The sequence below is a fragment of the Bacillus rossius genome, chromosome 3 (assembly GCF_032445375.1).
Source record: "Bacillus rossius redtenbacheri isolate Brsri chromosome 3, Brsri_v3, whole genome shotgun sequence".
NCBI classification, from domain to species: Eukaryota; Metazoa; Arthropoda; class Insecta; order Phasmatodea; family Bacillidae; genus Bacillus; species Bacillus rossius.
In genome coordinates this window covers 84,362,782-84,387,518 of record NC_086332.1, presented here as the reverse complement: position 1 = coordinate 84,387,518, position 24,737 = coordinate 84,362,782, and the positions used below count along the sequence as shown (strand labels likewise).

At 36.5% G+C, this 24,737-nt stretch overlaps 2 protein-coding genes across 2 annotated transcripts in view; one reads left to right on the top strand and one right to left on the bottom strand.

The window, feature by feature from the left end:
• Positions 1 to 6,388, top strand: part of LOC134530985 (uncharacterized) — a 37,736-nt gene extending 31,348 nt beyond the window's left edge. Inside the window, exon 3 of the mRNA XM_063366390.1 lies at positions 5,792 to 6,388. Coding sequence (XP_063222460.1) covers positions 5,792 to 6,109 — 318 coding nt within the window. The 3' untranslated portion in view covers positions 6,110 to 6,388. The remainder of the gene's footprint in view (positions 1 to 5,791) is intronic.
• A 12,490-nt stretch (positions 6,389 to 18,878) lies between these two features.
• LOC134531335 (sialin-like) overlaps positions 18,879 to 24,737 on the bottom strand; it is a 40,837-nt gene continuing 34,978 nt past the window's right edge. Inside the window, exon 11 of the mRNA XM_063367031.1 lies at positions 18,879 to 19,049. Within this exon, the coding sequence (XP_063223101.1) occupies positions 18,879 to 19,049 (171 nt within the window). The remainder of the gene's footprint in view (positions 19,050 to 24,737) is intronic.

Here is a 24,737-nt window from a genome sequence, read left to right as displayed (position 1 = left end):
ACCCTCCGGGGTACCGTTACTCAAAACAGGCGAGACGGCCCAACCTTCTTCTCTACCAGTCTTGGGCTGGCCCTGCCTGCGGGAGGGGAGGGGGAAGAATGAGGTGTAGAGGGAGGACGAGAGAGGAGGCTGAAGAAACGAAGGGTCTGTCAAGGTCGCGCTTCATAGTGGAGTCTATCTTCGCTCAAGCAAGGAAATTGTCTCTGTACGGAAAAATTCGTACAGCGAAATTCTTTTTAGCGGTTATGTTTTGACTTGAAGTTGAATATTGACACGGTGATTATTCTTTGTGGTGGTTGTTTACACATATGAATAAATTTTTATCCTCCAGATTAATATGTTTTGACAACATAGAACATCAGTTGTGTATTCCGGTTAGTTAGGGTATACTATATGCACACTAGAATGACAGATCTAAATTTAACCAAAAAAATAGATTTTATATTTATTAAAATTTATTTAGAGCATCAAATCAACACTAGGCTATTCCAGTTATATGAAATAAAAAAAAAATTGGAAAGGTTAGCTAGCGATGCCAGAATGTCGGGCACACTAATTACAAATGTCCTTTTGTAATATTACATTGCACAGAACACTGAAACACTAATACTTACAGTTTAATTATTCTGTGCTACGTTATTTAAAATTATATGTTTAATTTATTTTGGGTTTTGAACTATATTTCTGACATTGTTACAGACATTTGGGCTTTTCTCTATGTAATTATTAAGTAATTGCGGCTTTTGGAATTACGTTTTTCACGGCCAGAAATTGCCCGAGGTTTCGGCGGAACTTTCAAAAAGTGCCTCGAGCCTATTGTTGTAAAAGTTACGCTACTAAAAGGAAGCTTGGTTTTGGCCGTTTTGGTGCGTGCAGCTCCGCGTCAGGACGTTCCTGACGCGGGCCTACCATAAGTTATGTTACATGTGCGGTAATAATAGTATGTATAAAAAGGTTATCATCAGACTGCTGATTGTATGTTAAGTTGCGAACGGGAATACGCGATTTTAAAGTTATTAACGTCAGAAGATATCATTAGTCCAGGTATGGCCATATTGTTATTACTCTATCACTAACGCTGTACTGACGCCCTGCAACTTTTTAACATTGCCGATTGATATTATGACTTTGTTGATGTTGCTGGGATAAACTAAAACCAGCCGCTATTAAATATTATATTTACTAAATTAATTAGCCTCTCAGTATTATTAATGGCACGATCATATGAACATACAATGCACAACTATCTTAGTGGTCTTGAGTATATAGGTCTTATGTTTTATCGGACAATTGATTTAATTTATGAGTTAGTGAATTTTTCGAACCGTAAATCGATTTTTTAACTCTACGTGAAACATTGACATTTGCGAAGTCGTGCCCATGTACCTGGCAACGATAGTTAAAAAAAATCGGAGTGATATTTTGGTCAAATGGAATTACTGTATTGAGGGATACGTGGTACATATTTGTTTATTCGTGTGTAAGTAATAAATCAGTCTTAAAATCAGTTAATTATTTTGTCTTCCTATTTCGTATTCTAATTGAGATAAATATCAGATAAGCATGTGTTACTTGTATCACGACATCTAGGCATTATTTATCAGTAATTAATATTTTATTTTATTTTTTTGTTAACTAATGTGCATAGGGCAGTGCACTAGACATCACTACCTGTGTGTAGCGTTGCGTTACACTTTTTAACGCATTAGAGTTCACATCAATAAATGCGAAAGTAACTCTGTCTGTCTGTCTGTCTGTCTGTCTGTCTGTCTGTATGTCTGTTTGTTTGTTACCTTTTCCCGGCTGAACGGCTGAATGGATCGTTATGAAATTTGGCAAGAAGATAGATTATATCCTGAGGATGGACATAGGCTATCTTTAGTCTAAAAAAATAATCTTTAAACGGTTTAAAAAAATATATCTTAATTTTATGTAATGTGTGTCATATATTTACAAACTGTTAGTGTCATTCCTCTATGCCTGCCGAGCAATAGCTTTCAAGCCATTACGTTACGTTTTTCTATTGTAAGGAACTAAGTAGAGTGTAAGAAAAATATAAAGATCTTGACAGTTTGTAGTGTCGCCATATTTGTTTCAACTTTCAATTCCGTTTTTGTATATTACAATTTAAATTGCAGAAAAAAATTATTATTCATCGGTAGGTAATAAGTTTTTCTATTTGTCAATATTGTTATTATGGTAGATAGGAGTACAGTAAATGCCTATATTCTTATTTTCCTTTATATCTCTTTCAATTTGGAGTGTTTCCGTGCCATTCGCCCCCCCCCCCCCCCCAGGTGGTTAAAGCCCAAAATTTCGAAAGTTTAAAAATTTTTAAAAATCTTTCTCTTTCGATTTTAAGTGTTTTCGAACCATTCAGGGTCCTCGAATCCCCCGCCCCCCTCTGGGAAAAAGCCCTAAATTTCGATAATTTTAGGAATTTCAAATATCATAAAATTTCGAAAAATTGGAGGAAATTGTATTAAAATTAAGTCATTATGAACTAAAGTGTCTGGGGCATGGTGGAACTTTTACACCAAAGTCGATTTCCCACCCAATTTTGAGGGAGGGGGGGAGTGCAAAACCCCAAAATAACGAAAAATTCAAAAATTTCTTAAATTTAAGTATACTTTTTTACTATTTGGAGTGTTTCATTCGGGGTCCTCAAACTACCCTCCCCCCACAAGGAGTCAATGACCCAATAATAAAAAAATTTCCCAAAACCTATTCTCTTTCGATTTGGAGTGTTTACGAGCCATTCAGGGTCCTCAACATAACCCCCTCCCCCCTTCACTGGGTTCAAAGCCCCAAAATTTAGAAAATTTCAAAAATAATTCTCTTTCGATTTTTAGTGTTTCCCTGCCATTCAGGGTCCTCAAAATCACCCCTCCCCCTCTGGGTACAAAGCCCCAAAATCTCAAAAATTTCAGGAATTTCAAATATCATTTCTTTCCAGATGGAGTGTTCCAAACCATTCGAGGTCCTGAACATCCACTTTCCGCAAAAGTGAATGCCCCAAAATTTCGAAATATTAGAATATATATAATTGGATGTTGGCATGTATGACGTCGATAAACTCTTACACCGTTTGACCGATCGCCATGAAAGTTGGCACATGGAATGTTTTTATCATGAAGAAGGTTTTTATGCTATCCATTTTTTTTTGTAACTCGCCGCTGTATGGCGCTGTAGCGCATCAACTTCTAAACCTTTCAACCGATCGCCATGGGTAAACAGAAAATCATAGGTCGCAGATACACAAACAGTAATTATGTGTCATTTCTTAATGTCCAACACACTGGACATATCGCTATCCATTTTGCTGTAACTCGCGGACAATATATCACCCGGTGTTCAGCCCGGGCAAAGCCGGGTACTGCAGCTAGTAAAATGATAAATCCAAAATTTCGTTTAAAAGTATAAATATCAGCGATCAATTTAATTAATGTTCAGTATAACTCAGTCAGTAAAACACTCGGAAATATGTATAGGACCTGTTAACCTAAATATTTGTTAACAGTTAAACTGAACTAAGATGTGTTAGAGTGGTCCCCCCCCCCCCCCTCGTATATTAGAGGTATGGGGCATCAAAATACGCATCTGTCGCCCATTGACTTTAAATACAGAATTATAAACTACATATTGTGAAAACATTCTGCAGCAGTTTTTGCTGAACGGAAAAACACGGATGAGAAGACAGACGAAATGTGTTTGGTAAGTGATTTTTCGTCAAATGAAATGGAACAGGGCAGTGCTTATTAGAATGAAAGTACAGAACTACTTTTGTGCAAGGAAATGTGTTTTACAAAGACATTTCAAGAGAAATCACCTTTAAATGAAATAGATCTTGCTGACATGGAAGAAATAGACTTAGATTTAGAGGCCAGGCCCCTTTCAAGTGACGAAATTTCTCTTGAAGGGCTGCAATATGTTTCTGGCTATATAGCTCACCGTTTCAGAAATAAATATCCTGACCTTGGCACTACGGATTTCAATTCGGAGGAAGATAGCTGGATGCATGTACAATCAAAGGGTAACTTAAAATGTCCCACTAATGAATTTTTTGAATTAATAAAGATCGCTGAAATGTGTTTTGATAATGTTCATGGCAACAATTTGTGCAAAAAAGAGCGGATTTTTGAATCACTGACTAAAATTATTTGCGGAACTACTGAAAATAAATATCCAGAAGAAGTTATAAACTGTTTTGTCAGGACAAGAACGTATATGCGTATCAAGTATTTGAACATGAAATATTTTAACGAACAAGACCAAAAACGCAAAGAAAGAAATAAGATGAGGAAAACTACCCTCTAAGATTTTTCAGTGTGATAGTGTCCACTTTCCTTCACCATAATATGTATGTTCGTAATTTATTTACGATGTTTTTTAATTACTATATTAAAGAAAAGCATTTATTGTGAATATCGCAGCAAGTATGTAGGGCTTAAGGTATTTATTGTATTCCAAATATTGAGTTTGTCATTTTTATTGCCTTTATTAAAAATAATATATACATTAACAATGTAACAAAATTGCGATATTTTTGTATTGCTATTGCAATTTCGTTTCTTGTAAACATTATTGTAGACTTTTTCATATTGATATTAAATTTGCTATAGGGTTGTTTGTATTTTAATTTTACAGTTATAAGATTTTTTATATGTTGTTTACTGTTTACAAACATTTGAAAAATATTTCCTTAACCATATTTCCATTTCCATGGCAATAGTCTTGTTAGCTTTTCGGGTAACTCTTCTACATGGATGATAAGATGGTGCGACATCTAAAACATATCACACCACCTTTACATAAATATTAAACTAAGAGGTGTTTTCTTTACATAATATTAAAGTACAATGTTTCCTTGTGGCGTAGGTGATTTAGAATTTCCATTTATCTAGAAAAATTCGCTTTCAGAATGTTTTTAACACACAGTGTTTCGGAAGGTTTTTGAAGAAAAAAATTGACTACCCGTTTTATTTTTTTGCAGCTGAATTCGGGCATGTGCATGAAATATAATTAATCAGTAGGAAGCGCAATGGTTTAAAGTATTGATCTTGAAGATTTGAAAATATTTATTGAAATAGTGTGAGAGAACGAGCGAGTTGAGTGAGAAGATGTGCGGGAGTGGCAGAGGTTAGCTCTCAGCCACATGTGCGCAGTTGCAGACAAAAAAATAATCCATTCCGCCTCCCCATGGCGAAGGATGAGTGAAAGAGAAACCTGCTAAACCTTCCCCTCCTCCGGGCACGATAGAACCATATCGGCTGTGTGTTAGAGGGAGAGCGAGATACAAACTTCGAGGTTCTGTTAGTTACCGCTAGATGGCAGGCCACAGAGCGACCACCAGCGACACCCTTCCCGTCTGAAGGCCATCTCGCCACTGACGAGCTGGAACTAAGCTCCTGACCTCCCTACATAGTAACGGTCACCCACATTGGCATCTAGACTCTTTAGTGATCATATGATACAAAATTCATTGTTTTCGGGCCTGTGACCGTTTTTTATCGTGCACCAATCGCCTTAAACGGGAGTGTACAGGAGGAGGAAAAAGTTTCTGTTGTTGCAGCAAAAGAATGACTGGCGACATTATTTTTCAAAAATTCAAATTTAGAATTGTGCCAAAAATACTAATTGGCGGCACAATAAAAACCCACATTTAACAAACAATAATATTAAATAAAAGAATTTATTTTATTTATTATTAAATCCATACATTCATTTCCAACTATAATGAAATGCTAGGTATAATAATAGAATGGTCATGGCGTGTGGCGTGGCTGCGCAGATCCAGGCGCACTCGGGCCAGATGTCGCAGGCGATGCAGACGGCGTCCACCAACCTGAACCGCACGATCGCGGCGCTGCGGTCGCCGGAGAACCAGCAGCGCGTGGAGGACCTGCGCGCGCACGTGTCGTCGGGCCTGCAGACCATGGCGCGCGAGGCGGCGCGCGTGAAGGAGGCCGTGGCCGAGGACACGCAGGGCGTGCGCAGCGAGGTGCACGAGGTGTGGCAGGAGGCGGTGCGGGCGGCGGAGCGCCTGAGCCAGCGCGTGCAGGACGCCATCCAGCAGCACCGCGCCGAGCACGGCGAGCCCCAGGCCTAGCCCTATACCCCCTTCCTCGAGGGGAGTTGCACTCACAACACTGGCAGACACGCAGTTCCTGACTGCAGGCCGTCGTGCTTGCGGGCGTGACGGGAACCAATATTCCAAAATAATTACACAAATACATTACAAATTTGTTATAATACTAGTAAGTATATGTGTTTAGAAATCATAGCTGTCGTATTGATAATTAAGATGATCTATGAAAATATTGTAAGAAAATGGATTGACTGTCCTTGCGGTATGTTGCATATATTTTATACTTGTGATTATATCGAATTTAATGTGTTTTATTTGAAAATTTAAAATATACATGATGAGTACATCATTATATGTGACCCCGCCTTAAGAGCGTTTCTCTAAGAATAAATTACCATATAAAAGCCAACAAAATGTTAATATGTTAATGTAATATATGATCACGTTAACAATGAGTCAAAGGAAAAGGGTTATTCGAACATGGATTATCTCCGAGCTCTAATCTGAATTTTGCAAACACAAATGAGTTTTATAGTAAGCTCCTTACCTATTCCTTTTTTTTTTGTGCCATACATATATGTAATAGAAAATAAAGTTATATTTTATGAATAAAAATAGCCTTATTTCATTTTTTTTACCTTTGTTTCAAATCTCAAATAATATTATTTAATAATTCGATTGTATTAGCAATTTCGTTTAATTCTCTGTATTTTATTAATTGAAAGCATTCGCATGTTTACTAAAGTAAGAGTATTAAATGAAATAATGATACCTGTGAAAAATATAGTTTTAGTTGTTTTCATGAATTCACAAAATAACTTTTATAGTACGTAGATTTCCTGTTAACAGACTATATTAATGAAATATGACAACTAATAATTTAATTTATAGGATAGTAATTTTAAAAACTCAAGTGCTGTTACAGGGACGTAGCCGTGGGATCCAGACCCCTCCCTTCCAGATAATAATTTAAAAAATAGCAAAACAAATAGCCTATATATTTTGGAAGGACTTTTTTTTTATCCTCGATGGGCTACAATAACGTATATCCTCCCCATTATAGCCCAACATGCCCCCCCCCCCCCTTTTTTCTCTCTCTCGCTCACACACACACACACAAGGGCAGGGATTGTGTTTCCTAGTTGTCTATATTTAATTCCGGGCTGCACACGTATTTTCGTAAGCATTTCTTTCAAATAATTTGACACGAGTGTTTAATGTATTTAGTATATATATGAATTTCTTAAGTGAATTCTTCAAATAATTGACTTAAGAACAAAGTAAAAAAAATTAAAAAAAAAATTATATGTTCAGTTTTCTTTTCTCAAACCAGATCATTGCTTAATTTCTGTATGCAAACGATATAGTTCTAAAAGTACAATATCCAACCAGGATATTAGTCTGACAATCAATTTTCTTTTGAAATGCAATTTTAAAGAAAACTTATAAGAAATGATATAATGGTTAAACCGGACACCCCCTCTCCCTCACTAAATCCTGGCTACGGCCCCGGCTGCTGTTAGAAGGGCACAAATGGATGAGCTCGAGTGTGTCTGGTCTAGGGGCAGCCCGTCGACATTCAGCTGGCCCAACCAGGCCCACCTGATCTTTCCCTGACTATCTCCTGGCATATAGAGAGGCTGATCAGTAACTTGCGTCAGTAAAATTAAAGCACGGGAAAAAGTGCCTGTGGCTTTTACTCGCACGCTTATGCGCGGACACTCGGGAGGAACGTCCATGTTTATAACGATGATGGACTTTGAACACCCGAGTCTCCGTCGTAATGGATTTTTCTATTTTGTTTTCTATTATTTCAATTATTAACTATCTATCCAAAAATTTTGTAATGATAAGGCATACACCGTGTCTGCAAGCGCCGCGAGGAAACTACTTCTTATCTCACGCGGACGACTACAACTGTCATCATAATCAACCCAGGCCACGAGTGTCGACTTCATAAAGTGCCCCCGGCCAGGTCGCGTGCCAGGTCAAGCCGACCAATTACTTACGGCAGCAGTATTGCAAGCTGAGGCAGAATATCCGCACATCCAAGATGGCGGGGACTTGGTGCTCACAGACTGAGACATGCGGTGGGTCGGTGATGTCTCCTCACGCGTGGGCCCCGACACTCGCAGCCACCGACGATAATTTCAATATAATGCAAATAAATAATACCTTTTCATGTCAACATGTAGCAACTGACGAGGTTTCTTCAGGAATACGTGTTCCCAGATTAAGTTATGAAGTAAGACTGAGCTAAAGTAGCTTAAGTTGGACTCACAAAGATCCGTCTCATCAGTCCGTCAATCACGTGACATTCAGCCAATCAGATGAACTGAAAAATTCTATCCATCAAAACATTGCCAAGGTTTAACTTTCGACGGACGGATGAAATTATAACCTCAAATATGTCTGAAAAGCATTGTCTTTATTTTAAAAAAAAGGTTTTATGTTTTGTTGACTGGTTAAGCTGCTTCAGTATTATGCTTTTAACTTGTCTATGAAGATGTTTTGATGATATTTTAAACAAAAATTATCTGAGACAAAATTAATTAATAATGCATGGTAAAGAAAATATATTTATATATCATTTTAGAGTTGGTTTAATCATTTATAATTTCTTGGCGTACATTATCGTCACAACTGGTAAACCTTTAAAACGAGAAATTTCCTCAAAAGCTTAAGTCTTAATAGTTGTTGGCAGCCGCCAAGTAGAAAAATGTAATGACAGACGTGAGGACCATTGTGAATCGCCCGGCTTTTTGACGGATGGATGAGACGGGTCTTTGTGAGTCCAACTTTAGGAATTCGGCTACAAAGGAATGTGGAACTACAGGAGAAAACCCACTGTCCTTCGTCGACGTCCACAACACTATCCGTATTTGGAATCCCGATTTGATTGGACCGCCCTGGCACCAGTGTGCAAGTCCACGGGGGAAAAATAATTAGAATATTAAAACTTTCACTGAACAAAAACTACGTATCACTTAATCTGCCGTTGGTGGTGTTGGAAATTTTTGAGCTAGCCTTAGCGAAGCGCCAGCATGAAGCTATCTACAATTTCTCCACACGTTCAACACGCTTTCATCACTTGCATCGACGAGTTGACACAGTAGGGTCAAGCTGTGTAAACATTCCGAAACTTAGATAAAAGGGACCGTAGTTCACAAGATACGACAGTGACTGCTGTGTTTCATGTGTAAATATATCGTTGACTTTATCACACAGTGAAGTCTGGTTAAGATATGGTGTTGGTTCCACGTAGTTCAGTGTACTGCCGCTCTCAGCACTTGACGACACCGTTCAGAGAGCCCGAATACTTCCTGCACATTATACTCTGATGGGGACGAATGTTTTCTCGACAGACACCAAGGCGCTCCACGTACTATTCACGACGGAGTCAAAACTGGATTTTTCGCAAGCGGGAAACTTGACGGATGTTGTCGAGAGCATGTGGCTGTCCCGGGATATCCCTCCTCCTTACCAACATCACACCGACTCTGCGCCATTTTAATATGAACGTCCCTCATCGTCTCTAATGACCTTATGTCGAGACGTAAGCCATATTAACATATTTACCATCGTCACACACACACCCAGCAATAGCGCTTGTGATGGAACAAGAATGCAAGCGTGGTCACTTTTTTGTCGTCTCGCAATTAAATATTGTTCTGCCATTAAGATGTATCTTTACAAGAGAAATTTTAATGACTATAGGCTAAGCTTAAAACATTTTTACTTGGAAAAGAGCCCTTTCCACAGGATGGATTTGGTCGCACAATTCTTGTCGTTACTGTGCGTTTCAACGTTTTCGTGTCGCTAATGTAAATGTAGGGTTTTAAAGAGAATAATAATTGCATTTTTTTTATTAAAAATCATTTTGAGAAACTATTTTTTCCAAATCAGTATTTTAAAATCATGCTTTTGTTGCTAAAGTGCATACATTAGAAACAATTGTTTATGTTAAGAAAGTAACGAGATATTTAGCAAAGTTATAGTCATTATTAAAAAAAATTTCACTATTTAACTCGAATAATTAAAAATTGTAAATATCAATAATTGTATTAAGGCACTCAATTATATTCAGTAAAATACCTTATCAAAGTAAAATATTTAATAATAAACAAAAAATACTATGACTAAAAATTTTTAATCACGATGATGTGGTAATTCCCATATCTCTTCTCTGAAACAATGTTTTACGTCTTGCAGCTAGGCACAGAAAGGCTAAATGACTCTGTTATTTAATAGTGGGCTTCGGACATATTGGTAACAGTAAATCTGTGCTCGTAAACCATAACGAGTCACACCAAAGGTTAAGTGCCTGGCCACGTGATCCTAGCAATCACACAGAGCGAGGTGGCGTGGCGCCACGGTGACACGTTGCACTCGCATTCCGGAGAAACTGGGTTCAAACCCGCTCCAACAGGCGCTGGGATGATGCCTTACAACAGGCCACAGCTGACTCCTGCCTTGTATCTGGGTGTGTTCGTCTCTAATGACCTCACTATAGTTGAGACTTTCGATGTCACATGTGGTACCGTGTCATTAAGCTCAGTTTATGATACGTATCGAAATCAATCTGGCCTTAACATGTTTTTATCCACGTAATATTAACTAATAATTTTTTGGAAATGTTTTCGCAAGAATTGAAAGGAAGAGGAAGCACAATAAATTCGAAAATATTTATATCTATTTTTATAATATCTCACCAAAGAAATATCATTGATGTACATATTAGGAAATGCGATATTTCAATCACAAATAGAGGAAAACATACTGTTGCTGGTAGACTGCAAAGAAAGTAAGACTAATGATCGTTAGTTTTCGTAATAGTGAATATATTCATGAATGCACAAAGCTTAAGTTTATTAACAAAATAAAAGGTCATTTTGGACATTGTGTACCTTAAAATATCACTGATAAAAATAATAAATGTTATACGGTTTCGTACTAGTTTTGATTATTACATTGTGATTATTTACAACTCTATAGTAGCATATAGCACCTTTTACATTACTTCAACACTAGACATCCCTGCTGGCTGAAATACGGAACCCACTTCGTACAAACACTCATCGTGATCATAGAGGTTATCATTGCCACGTCATCAAAAGGTAATTATATTTACAAACACTTATATGAAACCGTTTACAGTATATATTTTTTATTTTACTTATGATTACATTAATGTAACATGCAGAATGAAAATCCACGATTCATATGGAAAAATCTTCTGAAACAACCTCATTTCCATATTTGGCAGTCACCCAATTTCTCTCATGGCATTACGTGACTGTTAGAACATACAACTTTTCATGTTTATGACTCAGCTTCTAGTAGCTTGAGGTTACATGCAGTTTTCTATCTATCTCCGTTTTAGTATATTTTAGGAGTAAACATAATAACGTTAACACTTTATTTTCAAAACCAATCACTTCAGCTTGTGAGAAAAATGTCGAACTAAATTTAAATCAAGTCATAATATCTAATAGCGTATTTAACTGTGAAACCTATATTAAAAACCAATACTATAAAAAAATAACCGGAAGGCATGAAACTTCAAGTCAACTAATTATAATAAAACTCGTAGATAAAATATTAATCATGTATATGATATACTGGTTTTATTTGAATCATAGGAGGGATTCACCCCAATTATACATAGATATATACAGTTTTTGTTTCCTGTACTCCAATTTTTTCCCCTTGTAAAATACAAACAATTATTATAAGTTTTGTAAATATTCTACGCTTATCTTTGTGTGTAAAATAAAATAATTTTTTTGAGAGTAATACATATTCCTGATTGTGTAAAATACCTGGATATATGTTTCAAAATAACAACTTAATTGGATTTATTACTTGAATAAATCATTTAATTTTCGCTCATGTTTTTCAGAAGATTTAAAATCTGCAAAAATGAGCTTGAAAATTTTGAGAAAACATTTATGAGCCTGAATAGGTGATTATTACTCAGTGCCAAATCTAATACTATTAAAACTAGCCATTCTTGTGTGTATATATACATATTAGCATACCTACACACACACACACACACACACACACACATATATATATATATATATATATATATATATATATATATATATATATATATACATTGGCATCTCGGAAATGACTCGACGATTTGAATGAAAATTTGTAGTTTGATAAAGATTTACTTTTGAAGTTTATCAATATAGGTGTCGTCCCTGGAAAAACAAGATTTTACACAAAAAAAAATTAACGTTGCTTTATTGCTCGTTTGCATTGACTTCAGTATTAACATGGCTAAGATAGCTCACATCAACTCCCTTACTTCTAATTCCATGGTTTTAAAACGTTTCTGCCGCCAAAAGATATAAAGAGACCACTTACGAGTCAAAGTTTTAATTACCAAAAATGTTTCCCTTCTATAACTTGTACTGAGCTACAGCCGCGCTCATTTTTTATTAATTTTGTATTTATTGATTTTAATATATTATAAAAACACGCGCATATACGAAATTGTGTCAAAATATCAAAGCACTCTGTGAAGCTATTTTGAAAGAAAAAAATTTACCTTTTATGTAGATTTCAAATAAATACTTTCTATTGTAGCCGTTACCATGGTGTGACTATCGAAAATTTTTTATATAGTTTTTCGTTTCATGGTCCGTTGACCCCAAAACCATCATCGACTCAATTTTGTGGACACGATAATTGTCGCAATTTTTCACAAATCACTTACAAACTGATAAATAAAATCTAGTAGTGGAAAATCTCAGTCGAGTTCGTTAATGGGTAATATCCGACGAAACAGGTGGAAATGGGGAAGGTTTTTTGAAAAACAGACAAATCGCGTTAACTCCCATAATATGAAAAAAAAAATCCGGTTAAACGTATTATAATTCGTAGAAGTAGTACCTAAATCTTTTATCTAAATACGTTTTCGATACAACCAACCATAACTGCAAGAGGTTTGATAAAACAAGGGTTGGAGGACAAAACATATTATACCTCCCTTCGTAGGCACATCAAATTCGTATAAATTATCTAATACCTTTTTCTAAAAAATAAATTTTTGATTAGACGAACAATGGCTGCAAGGGGTTGAAAAAATAATAAGTAGAATGAAAAAGAAAACCATTCAAATTGTTTGTACATCTTATAATTTAAAATCTACAATTTTTGTCTGAATTGTTTTTTGATAAAACGAACTACTGTTGCAGGGAGTTAAAAATATAAAGGGGAGAATTTAAAAAAAAATTCTTAATTGACGTATTATTTACACTGTTAAATCCGATCTGTTTTTATTGTAAAACCTATCTACATTTTTCATCTGAAATAATTTTTTATACATCTAACCATATCTGCAAGGGGTAGAATAAACAAGGGTTGGAAGACAAAAATAAATTCATAACTCCTTTCGGATATTTAGTAAATCTTATAATTTGTATCTAAAACTTTTGTCTGAAACAATCTTTGATTAACGAACCATTGCTGCAAGGAGTTAAAAAAATGAGGGGTGGAATTTAAAATAAAATTCATACCATTCTTAATAGGTACACAATCAAATCAGTTCAAATTGTTTGTAAGTATTACAATTTTACCTAAAACTTATGTCTGAAACAATTTTTGATAATACATTCTATTACTGCAAAGGGGTGGAAATAACAAGGGTAGAAAAACAAAAATCATAACTTTTGTTAAATATATATACTATCGAATTCACTATAATTTATTTTAAAACACCTAAAAATTATATAAAACCTTTGTCTGAGACAATTTTTTATTAACGAACTATTAACGTTGAAAAAGGGGGTGTACTGCAACAAAATTGACACTTTCTTAGTAACAATTTCGTCGGATTTTATTAGTAACCATCTTAATGTAATCTTAAACCTTTGTCCAAAAAAATTTATACGACCACGTAAGTAGTATGTATTGGCCGGTCCGGGGACAGTCTTCAGGCTGTGGTGGGTGATGGGGTCAATGACCGACCAACCTCTGACGTCACGGAAGCCATCTTGTACTACAAAATTCCTCAAAATTCCTCAAAAATGACTCAAAAAGACTCAAAATTTCCCATTTTCGAGGGAAAAATTCCCATTTTTGTCCTGAAAAATTCAACAATTAGGATTTCGAAAAACATGAAACGACTTTTGCCTTAGAAAGAACACATAATCCTAAAAGTGGCTTAAAATTCCTAAGAGCTAGCCACTCTAAGCCGCTGACGTAATCTAGAATTATAACGCCATCGTTGCAACTTCCCTTACGCCCGCCATCTTGAAAATCTTTATTTATTATACGATTTTTTTTAAAAAATAAAATTTATAAAAAAATATTTAATTAAATTTTAATAAAAAATATTTTTAAAAACGCATTTTCGACATGGAGCTCGGAGTACTCGGTTCGAACCTAGTGAGGACAGAAAATGGCGACCGATTTTTTTTCCATGGAAGCCACCGGCAGACTGACCTCCAAATTAAATAAATAACAGCTCATTCCGTACTGTGTGTTCATTCCATTTCCTGTGTGTACCGTGCGTACTGTAAGTTCAGTGTGAATGTGTGACGTTTCGTTAAATGCGTGTATTCAAATCTGTAGTATCTCTGAATGTTTACTAGTCCAAAACCTCTTTGTCTTGATAAATCTTTTTTTCAGGGATTCTTGGTCCTCTTGTAAGCGTAAAACATGTTACGTTGGTTTAATTGATTCAATGTGTAAATTAATGAGTGAACTTTTCGGTGGATTTTGGAATGTTTTCCCGAATTTCTAGGTCAATAAAAAAAATTCCAAGATGGCGGTCACAAAGGCTTACTGGAGGCTGGTAATAGAGGATTTAAAGCCTCTTTTATGTCTTACCACCTTATTTATTGAAAGTGGTATTTTTTTTATACATAGAATTCAATTTTTTGCGTCTCCCAGATATCGAACCAAGGACAGGAATTGATCGAATCAATCAGTATATTGATTGGAAATTTATTTAATGAATTTTGGAATTTTTCCTGGATTTCTAGCTGAATAATTACACAATTCCAAGATGGCACCCAAATTTCAAGATGGCATGCATCTCAGTAATAATAAATGATTAATGCACTCTAGCGGGTAAAACTTAAACTAATATGATGGTAATGCACTCTATCAGACGAGTACAAATACAAGATAGTGTCCTCCAGCAGACGAAAACTAGATGGTGGCAATGTCCTCTAGCTGGTGATATACGTTAACTAACGCTCCTGGTAGCGCGTACTGAACACAAAATGGTGGATCCAAGATGGCAGTCAAGGTCAAGGGCCAAGGTCAAAGTTGAAGATCAAGGTCAAAGTTCAGTGCCAACAGTTGAGGTCAAAGGTATGGTGAACAAAAAATTAAACTAACATGATTTCAGCAGACTCTAGTAAATAAAAACAAGATGGCGGCCCTGAAGTCATACCAGCTGACGATATATACCTTGGTATTGGTGATGGTGGGAGGTCAGTCTGCAGGTGGCTTCCGTGGAGGAAGGATCCATCAACATTTTTTATTAGTTTTGTTCTTACCGGATTCGCACTGAGAACTTCCCGGCGTGCGTTTCTAAATAGTATTTTATTAAAATTTGATTAATAATATTTAATTATAAGTTTTGAAATTTAATTCAAATTTCTAGCATAAAATTTACGGATTTCCGAGATGGTGTCGTGGCCGTAACGGAACGTTTTACGATCTAAAATCCAATATGGCGGTCATAACAAAAAGTGTAGCGATAGCATCATACTTAACCAAGATGGTGAACATAAAAACATGCTAAATTTATAGAATTCAAGATGGCAGCCATAACGATATGTGCAACGGTGTTTTTTAAAGATTTTTTATTAATATTTAATTAATTTTTTTATAATTTTTAAAATTTTTCCACATTTTCTAGCATTGAAATTACGGATTTTCAAGATGGCGGACATAACATCATACTAACTGTATATATATACTTTGACATAAGTGGTGGGAGGTCAGTCTGCCGGCGGTTTCCATAGAGGAAGGATCGGTCGCAATTTTTTTTACCTCGCTGGGTTCGAACCAAGGACTCCGAGCTCCATGGTGTAAGTGTACTTTAAAAAAATTATTTTAAAAAAATTTAAATTGAAATCGGATGATAAATAAAGATTTTCAAGATGGCGGCCGTAAAGGAAATTGCAACGGTCACGTCATAATCCTAGATGACATGAGAGGCTTATCGGAGGCTGTAGACATGGATGCTTAAGCCATTTTTAGGAATTTGTGTTCTTTCTAAGGCAAAAAATATTTTGAGGTTTTCGAAATCCTAATTTTCGAATGAACATATTTTTTGAGATTTTTATGCGAAATGTTTTCCAAAAAAACTGAACATTTTGGCGGATTTTGGCGAATTTTGGAAAATTTTGAAGGTCAAAGGTCAAGGTCGAGGTCAAAGTTCAAGGTCTATGTCATCCAAGATGGCCGCCATGACGTCACAATCCAAGATGGCGGACCGGCTCCCGGCTCCGCCGCCTGGCGCGTGTGCCCGGACCGTCATTAACATACTACTATCGTGTCTACGTTTCGCCGCTATCTAATGATTTGCCAGAGTTGAGACACAGAATTGAAGATGCTATTACTTCCATTACTTCGAACGTGTTAACCAAAGAATGGAAAGAAATGGATTTTAGATTGTATGTGTACTGTAAAATGAAAGGTGCACATGTTGAACATTTGTAAGAAAAACTAGATTATTTTACCATCAATTTTATGTATGAATTGTTGTAAATAGTCTAAATTAAACTGTTATAATATACCATTTAAAGTGGGACATTCTTTTATGGACACCCTATAATTTCGAAGCTTGGTTCTGTGGCATGTGATTGGCAGTTCGTAATTCAAGTGAAACATTGCGTGCAAACCGCACGTCATGAAAGACTTTGGCCTGCCGTTCCAATTAATCGACACCATTCGTAAGAGTGGAGTTCTCATTAATGATCGATAGCTTCAATGCGTACAAACACTGCTTGAACTAATGACATTATATAATCTGTCAAAAAAACTTATGAGGGCATTTTTTTCCTTAAGCGATAAGTTGCTGCAATTAAAAGAGTATAAATTGATGTTGAAAAACTATTTTTTGTAAGTAGATAGCAGGTTTTCAAGATGGATTATATTTCCTCTAGTTTGAGCCACATCGCGGTGGTTATGTGGGCTAACGTTTCACTCTGCATTGCAGCTGGCATCTTCACCAAAGGCACATACTGCCACTGCGACGATGCAGCTCAACCTCAAAGTCCAAGCTAGTTTATTATGTGTGTGTAGCTTTGAAAAATGTTGTATGGCTATAAATATTTCAGCTTAATTTAAAACCATTTTTAGCCTGACGGCATTTGTTGCCAAGTGAGATTATATTTCAAATTTTATAAATTATATGAATAACAAATTTGGATAGAGAGTAGAGCCGAATGTCCGCCATCTTGTATCATGACTTCAAGGCTGAAATTTTGGATGGCTTTGACCATGAACTTTAACCTTGACCCCGGCTGCAATTTGAGATGGCCTCGAACACGGCCACCAACTTTGATTACACCATCTTAGATTATGCTGTTACAGCAGCCATTATGTTTTCTAGAAATTTCCACCATTTTAAATTCCGCCTTTTGAATGATGACGTCACGTCGGCTATTTAAATTTAGTAATTATTATCCATATAATCACAATGTGTCATGTGTTTTAAATAAATAACGTAGTATTTATTAACCTGAATGGTATCAAAATTATTTACTATCCGTGTTAAAAATCAGCTAATACATGTAAAAAGATTTATAGGCTTTCCAATTTATTGAAGAAAATTGCAATTTAAAAGATTTTAGTCGCTTTTTCTCGTACATTTATTTCAATGTTGGATATAAAATTACGAAAGAACTGGTGAAAAATTATATAGTAAATTTAAGAACATAATTTTAGAAAATTTTGGAAAATGCTTTTTGTATACAGTCGTACCATTGGATCATATAGCTAAATGCGTATTTTATCCATCAGTAAAAGTCAACCTTATTAATCGGCTGCTCGAATACAAAAACGAGGGTAATTCGGAAAAAAATCCTCTACTTGGACAGGAAAGATGATTAAAAACATCCCAACGGAACTGCTGTACAAGTTGTTGGGTGCGTTTAGCGCTGAGCTAAACGGCCGAGCATTATCGTAAAACAGTACGCTCTGACAACATGCTCTAACGATGACAATCAGGGACGCAAATCTGCAGGATTCGCAAGGGGGGCCCGCAGAAATTAGTATTTGGGGGGGGGGGGGGAGGGGGGGAGTTTTGTGCGCTTGGGTTTTAACCGACACGAGTCATCTCTGGATAGGGCTTGTATGTTGTAGACTGTCCGTGATTTGGCCTATATACATACAATAATCAGATCAATTAAAAATATATACAGAAAGTTTTGCAATAAATACTAGTTTTGACCTTCAAGTATATTCACCCCGTTTCAAAGTCATGATTTTGCAAGCGCAATTGCCCCCTTAAATCCAGGGAGGTGGGGCCTATCTGTCCCCTCCTGGATAATACACTTCACGATGCTATTTCAGAGTGACTTCATTGCTGCCCAACAGAGTTTTTGAAGTATTTCATAACACGTTATTCGTTGTGACAAGTGCCTCAACTTATATTCCTGTTATATGCCTACTTGTGTGTAATTAAAAAAAAATTCCTGTGTGTCTGTCATTGACCACCAAACAGAAGGGTTATTTTTCCGGATGCTCCTCGTATGTCACCTTCTAAATAAAGTTAGACAACGAGAGCTGTAAGGTGGGAAGTGCTGCTTTATTGCCCCGAGTGAGCGTCAGTGGTCTGCGCCCAGCTGCTCTCGTCCGGCGCGCGGGGTCGCGGCGCCCAGCGCTGCAGCTCGCCCGAGCCCAGCAGCCCGTACAGCGCTGCGCCCAGCAGGCCGACGCCGCTGCTGATGTCGAACACCGTGCGCCACTCCTCGTCCGTCTGCGGTCAGCAGCCGAGCCGGGCCGGTCTGGGCTCACAGTTCCACACACAGCATCCCGGCCCCACATTCTCCGGGTGTCAAGTTCCTGAACCCGGCATTTTCGGCATTCACAACTTGTTTTTCATACAACTTACGTACAACTTATATTTCTAATGCTGGAATTTCCTGAGCCTCAAACATTTCTTGCAACCATACAATGGCTAAATACAAAATTTCCCAACTATGCGTCCGTAACAGAAATATAATATATTAATTTCCTACCTACGTACTCTGCCCTTCTTCAATGCACATGATTGTACTATACGTATTTGTGAATCAGTAGGCTCGAAATCATGGTTGTAAAATCTTGTGCACGTGACGCACGTTCTATGTTGCTGCTATTTTTTTTTTTCAATTGTGTATCACCTTTAAACAGTAACACCCAGAGGCGGGACTATTGCGTGATTTCATTTGGAAACCCAGACTGAAAGAACGGTCTTGTGGCCGTCGACTTACGCCCATATCAGTCCAACCTGCAGGCTCGGTGGTCACAGCTCCCGGCTGAAGAACTAGAAGTACTGGGTTCGCCTCCTGGCTGCGTCAGTTTCCATTCCAGGTTCAGGACTGGATGCTGTCATACTGCGAAGGCAATTTCTGACCCTCCATTATTTCGTCATTAATGATAATTTTTAGTAAAAATTTTATTATAAATGTATAGGGTTGAAAAAATGTGATATCAACGACCCTTGCCTCAGACTTCGCAGTTATCTTCAGGCTCGAAGCGATAGCATTTGTTCGTTGGCTGCTGATTTTGTGACACGTGCTCTGGATGTGGTAATATCCTACTGGTGTTACCAAAAGAAATAGTTATGTAGCAATACTACAAAAAATATATAAATATACGTCCTAAAAAATTGTTAAGGTGACAACAAACATTTTTTTTTAGTTTACAGAAAGTACATACCTAGATATTATCGAGATAAAACAATACTTTGATTTTGCAAAAAAAAAAAAAAAAAAACTACTTTAATGAGACTAAAATTATATTGTAATCACCACTTTAATATGCATTCTACAAAGAGAACGGATTGGGCAGCCATCTATTGAAAAGGCATTATCGGCCCATACTTCTTTGAAAATGCACGCGGTTATTGTGTGACAGTTAATTCTGCAGAATATGTGAAACTTCTACGAGAATAGTGGACCGGGAATGCCCTATCTTGACAGTGTTAAAATTAGCATCTTAATGTCCCATTTTCTCAGGATCCTTTTGTCACAGCATGTTGAAATTTTTTTTACGTATTCATGAAGCCTTATTTATGGAATAGACATAAGGAAATTGTATTGTGTTGTGGTATAATTGGGGGGGGGGGGGGGGGGGGGGAAATATTTAGCATTTTAAATTTTTTTTACAAAATTTTATCAAAATTTTTTGCAATAACATTTTTTCTAATTAATTTAGAAAAATAATCTTGTGTTAAAAGTCGCATAATCATACTAGCAATTTATGTTCCAAGTTTCATTATTCTATCTCGAATAGTTCCTGAGAAAAAGGGGCATTTGCAGAGAAAATTTTTATTTTGAGAAAAATGCATTTAAAGTAAATACTGTATACAATACAATCTCACTTAACATTCTAATACATTCCAGCTCCATATGATGGCTCATCCGGGTCTTCTTGCTGCTCATACAGATCCTCCAACTTCCGTTTTGCTGCATTCGTCTTCTGCCTAGCTTTCATTTCAATATTTTTCACCACACGCTTTGCTTCGTCTATTCTGTAGCTGTCTAGTCTCTTCATTGCTTCCACACAATTTTTACCAGGAGGGAAACCCAATCTTTCATACACATGACACACCACCAAATTTCCATCATTGAATGATGCAACAGCATCCCACACTCCAAAATGCAAGGTACGGAAACCAACAAATGTAGTTTTGGGAAGTCTGTTCCAGATAACACTGTTTACACTCTCATTTGGATTTTGTGTCCTTTCATGTAAACATTTCTTCAGCAACTCGGGCTCACTTAGGTCTCTAAATATGGGTTTCATTTCTTCAACCACGACACGAGGAAGGTGAAAGTGATCAGCATGTTTATAACATTCTCCTTTACTCTTTGCACGCTGATATTTACACCAACTTTCTTAACCCTTAGGACAGAGTCCATGCTGGGGGTCTTCATCCGATGATAGTAAATGGAAATACTCTGCCCATACACTCTCTCTCATTCCTTGAAGATTATTTGAATTTATTTTTATTGCCGAACCATAATATTTTTGAATGTCCGCTATGGCTGAATCAGTAACTCGTCCTCGGCAACCAAAAACTTTGCCATATTCTAGTTTCTTTCCCTGCAATTTGATTTTCAAATATTTCAACCTAGTACCCATCATCCTCTTTTGTACATGCCCTAAGAATTCTAATTTTGATACTGTTTTATCGCCATAAGGGGCAGCCTGAAGAACAGCTTTGTGTCCCTTGCAATCACCATCACCTAAATAGTTTGTATATCGTACATTGTACTGTGATATTGATCGATTGAAAATGTTTACAACACCAGAAACCTCCATGCCACCACTAGTGCCTTTGTAGTTTGCAGTGCATGCTTCTTCATGCTGACCTTTTAGTTTATCCTTGCATGTACAGTGCTTTGATAAAATGTCTAAATCTATAACTTTACCAGTATCAACACTCGTACATGTTACAACACCATGCAGTGAAACATGCCCTCTACGAGCTGGAAAAATACCAACATCGAAAGAGGGAAAAAATATCTTTCTAACTATAAAAGTCCCAATATAATAGCATTTTAAAATAAATAGTTATTTAACATTGAATTTTGTAATTGTTTTCGTACTTTGATGGTTTTTCCTGAAAATCACAACTTTTAAATTATTATTTTTAACTAAATTATTTTAGTATTTACCCTTAGTGTAATATGTCATTTTAAAGCTAACATTCTGAAGAAAAATAATCTGCAAAAACATAAAAAATGGTTTTTTTAAACAATTTCATAATTCCCAGTCCCCTTCCACAGTTGCAGCGGTTCGTTGGTTACAACAATAAAACTTGGATGCAGCAAAGATGGCGCAACCTGCTACATATCCAACGAGAGTATTTCGAAAATCTAAGGGCCAGATTTGAGTAATGTCAGCGGTGAGATTGCGGCCATTTTTGGACCATAAGGTTTTTAAGAAACGATTTTCCAGTTGTGGCCAGTCCCCTGGCCTGAATAGGGGGGAAAAACCCTTGTTGTTAAAGTTTCCTCTTAAAAATTATTATTGCATTTTATATTTTAGTAATTTTTGTTGTATACTTTGGTATAGTTTTTATTTTAGTGTATTTGTAGGTTTTAAGATACAAAGTAATGTTTTTTGCTATGCAGGTGGAACTTTGCTAAGGAACATCGTTGGCCATTATTAGACGGCGGTGTTTGCTGTGGAAAGACATAGAAATGCTTTAGTGAACTTGTGCGCGATGTACGATGGGCCGCGCTAAGTGAAGTTGGGAGTCCGGATGTACAAGATTGGTAAAGTGCGGCGGCGAGCACTGCGATGACTCGCGCTAAGCACTGCCAAGCGACAACACTCACGCACGCGGTGTAGCGGTGTCCGCGTGCGTACAAGAACGTCTCGAGTGCATGCTTTGTGACGTCAGAAAGTGTAGGGGGTGGGCTTGCGATTAGACAGGCAAGCGCTCAGCTAAGATACTCGCTAATCGGCCGCTGCGGAAGTCGGACTAGCAGTCCGCGAGAATGTTTGTGAACGAGGAAGAGACCTGGGAGCCCAAGGCTTGGCCTGTAGGACAAGAACTTTGGCTGTGTGTTTTTAAAAAGATTTAGAAAGTTTCCGAATGAATTTCGCAAACTGCGACGCAGTAATTTGTGAGTACATTCTGGTTCGGTATTGTTTGTGGGACTCGGCCGGTGTTGGTGTTTGCAAGGTATGAAGTAGCTCCGGAATTATATCACTGTAGACTTTGGAAAGAAGAATCGTTGGTCTGAATACGTTTCGTTCATACTCACAGAACAAGTCGTCAAGTAATTTTGCTTTTCTTTCGCGCGAAGAAACAGATAATGTGTTAGTTAACGACACCGCTTGTTAAATGAGTAATTTTAAAGGAGCCCCATAGAAAATAAACTATGAACTTAAGTTTTGATGTACTAATTTAAAAAAAAATAGCTGTCTGTAAAGTCGGTTTACGGACGATAGTTTAACGTGACGTCATAACAAAACATTGATGAAATGATTGCATACTTTTATGAATAAAATTGAATCATTTTTATTGAATTATCACTATTTTGTATGGATACAAGAAGGAGTGAAATGAAATCTACAATTCAATTGATAAATTTACTTTTATTTTCACTCATTAATTCAAATATGTTTATTTCTTTAACGAAGAGATTATTTTAACTATAACTTTTATACATGTTTGCTATTTAACTTCAAGATCGTCGAGAATGTTTTACGCTTTTTTGCAATTACACATTTAACGACGAAGTTTGTTCGTCGTGAAATTAAACGTATAATTTAATAAAATGCCCTTGTTAATAAAATAAATATTAGTAAGTTTAAGAAAGAATTTCGGCTTTAATCTCCAACCCAGACGCCCGTGGTGCGCTGGTGCCGAGATTAAAATTCGTCGAGATTATTTAACGTTTTTATGTCTTCCAGTGCTCAAAATGATATGCAATTGTGGCCTCGGGCATGAAATTTTATTTATAATTCATTAATAATAACTCCCCTCGCGATAAACAAGTGCCTGGTTGCCGCGGCAGCTAATAGATAGCGCGATTCGTTCGGTTCGCGTCCGTCACCGTAGATGGGAGAACCGTAGGGGAATAATATTATTATTTCGTTTTTATAATAGGATTTTATTACAAATACGCATCCCAAATACACGATAATTATTTATTATGTGTTACAATATTTTTTAAAACATTGTGCAAAAGATCCCGGGTGTAATTTGAATTATGTGTAACTGTAAAACACCATTGTTCGTACAAAAAAAAACGTATTTGAAAATTCAACATTAGTCCTACTTTTAAATAACCGTACCGATTGGCTGAAAATCGGTGGACGATCGTTAAATTACCTAATATTAATAATTCAAACGAAGAAAACATGATTGAAAAGTCAAACCGATGGTTGTTCCAATCGAGTGGAAGATAGATGCGGCGCAAGCGTTCAATGAGCGTAACGGGACACATCGTAGTGGGACAATATGCGTTACGGGACACTTTTTCGTGCGTGCAGCCGGCGTTCATCGATTTATTAGACATGTCACGTCAATAAATTATTATTTTTTAACTTTGGTAATTTTTATAGTATCTATAAATATTGGCTTATAATGATTTATTTTAATCGCTTGTTAGTTAAGTTGCTATGGATCCATTTTGTTATATACGAAATTATTTTAAAAATCTGGTGCCAGGTAATTTTTTGTAACATCGTAAAAATGTGTACCAGAATAATGAATAGTTATTTAATAATATTTTACCAGTGTATAGTCTTGTTAGGGAATGCTATTAGTCAAGTATCTTATTCACAGCTTGATGGTTTTGAGTACGATAATTTGTATTTTACGATCGTACTTTTAAAATAAACAGTTGATGGCAATTGTTTACCACGATTTCTTTGTACAGTCGGCCCAATCCGAATGCATAGCTTTTGTTTGATACTTTCAGCTCTGCTTTTTGACCCG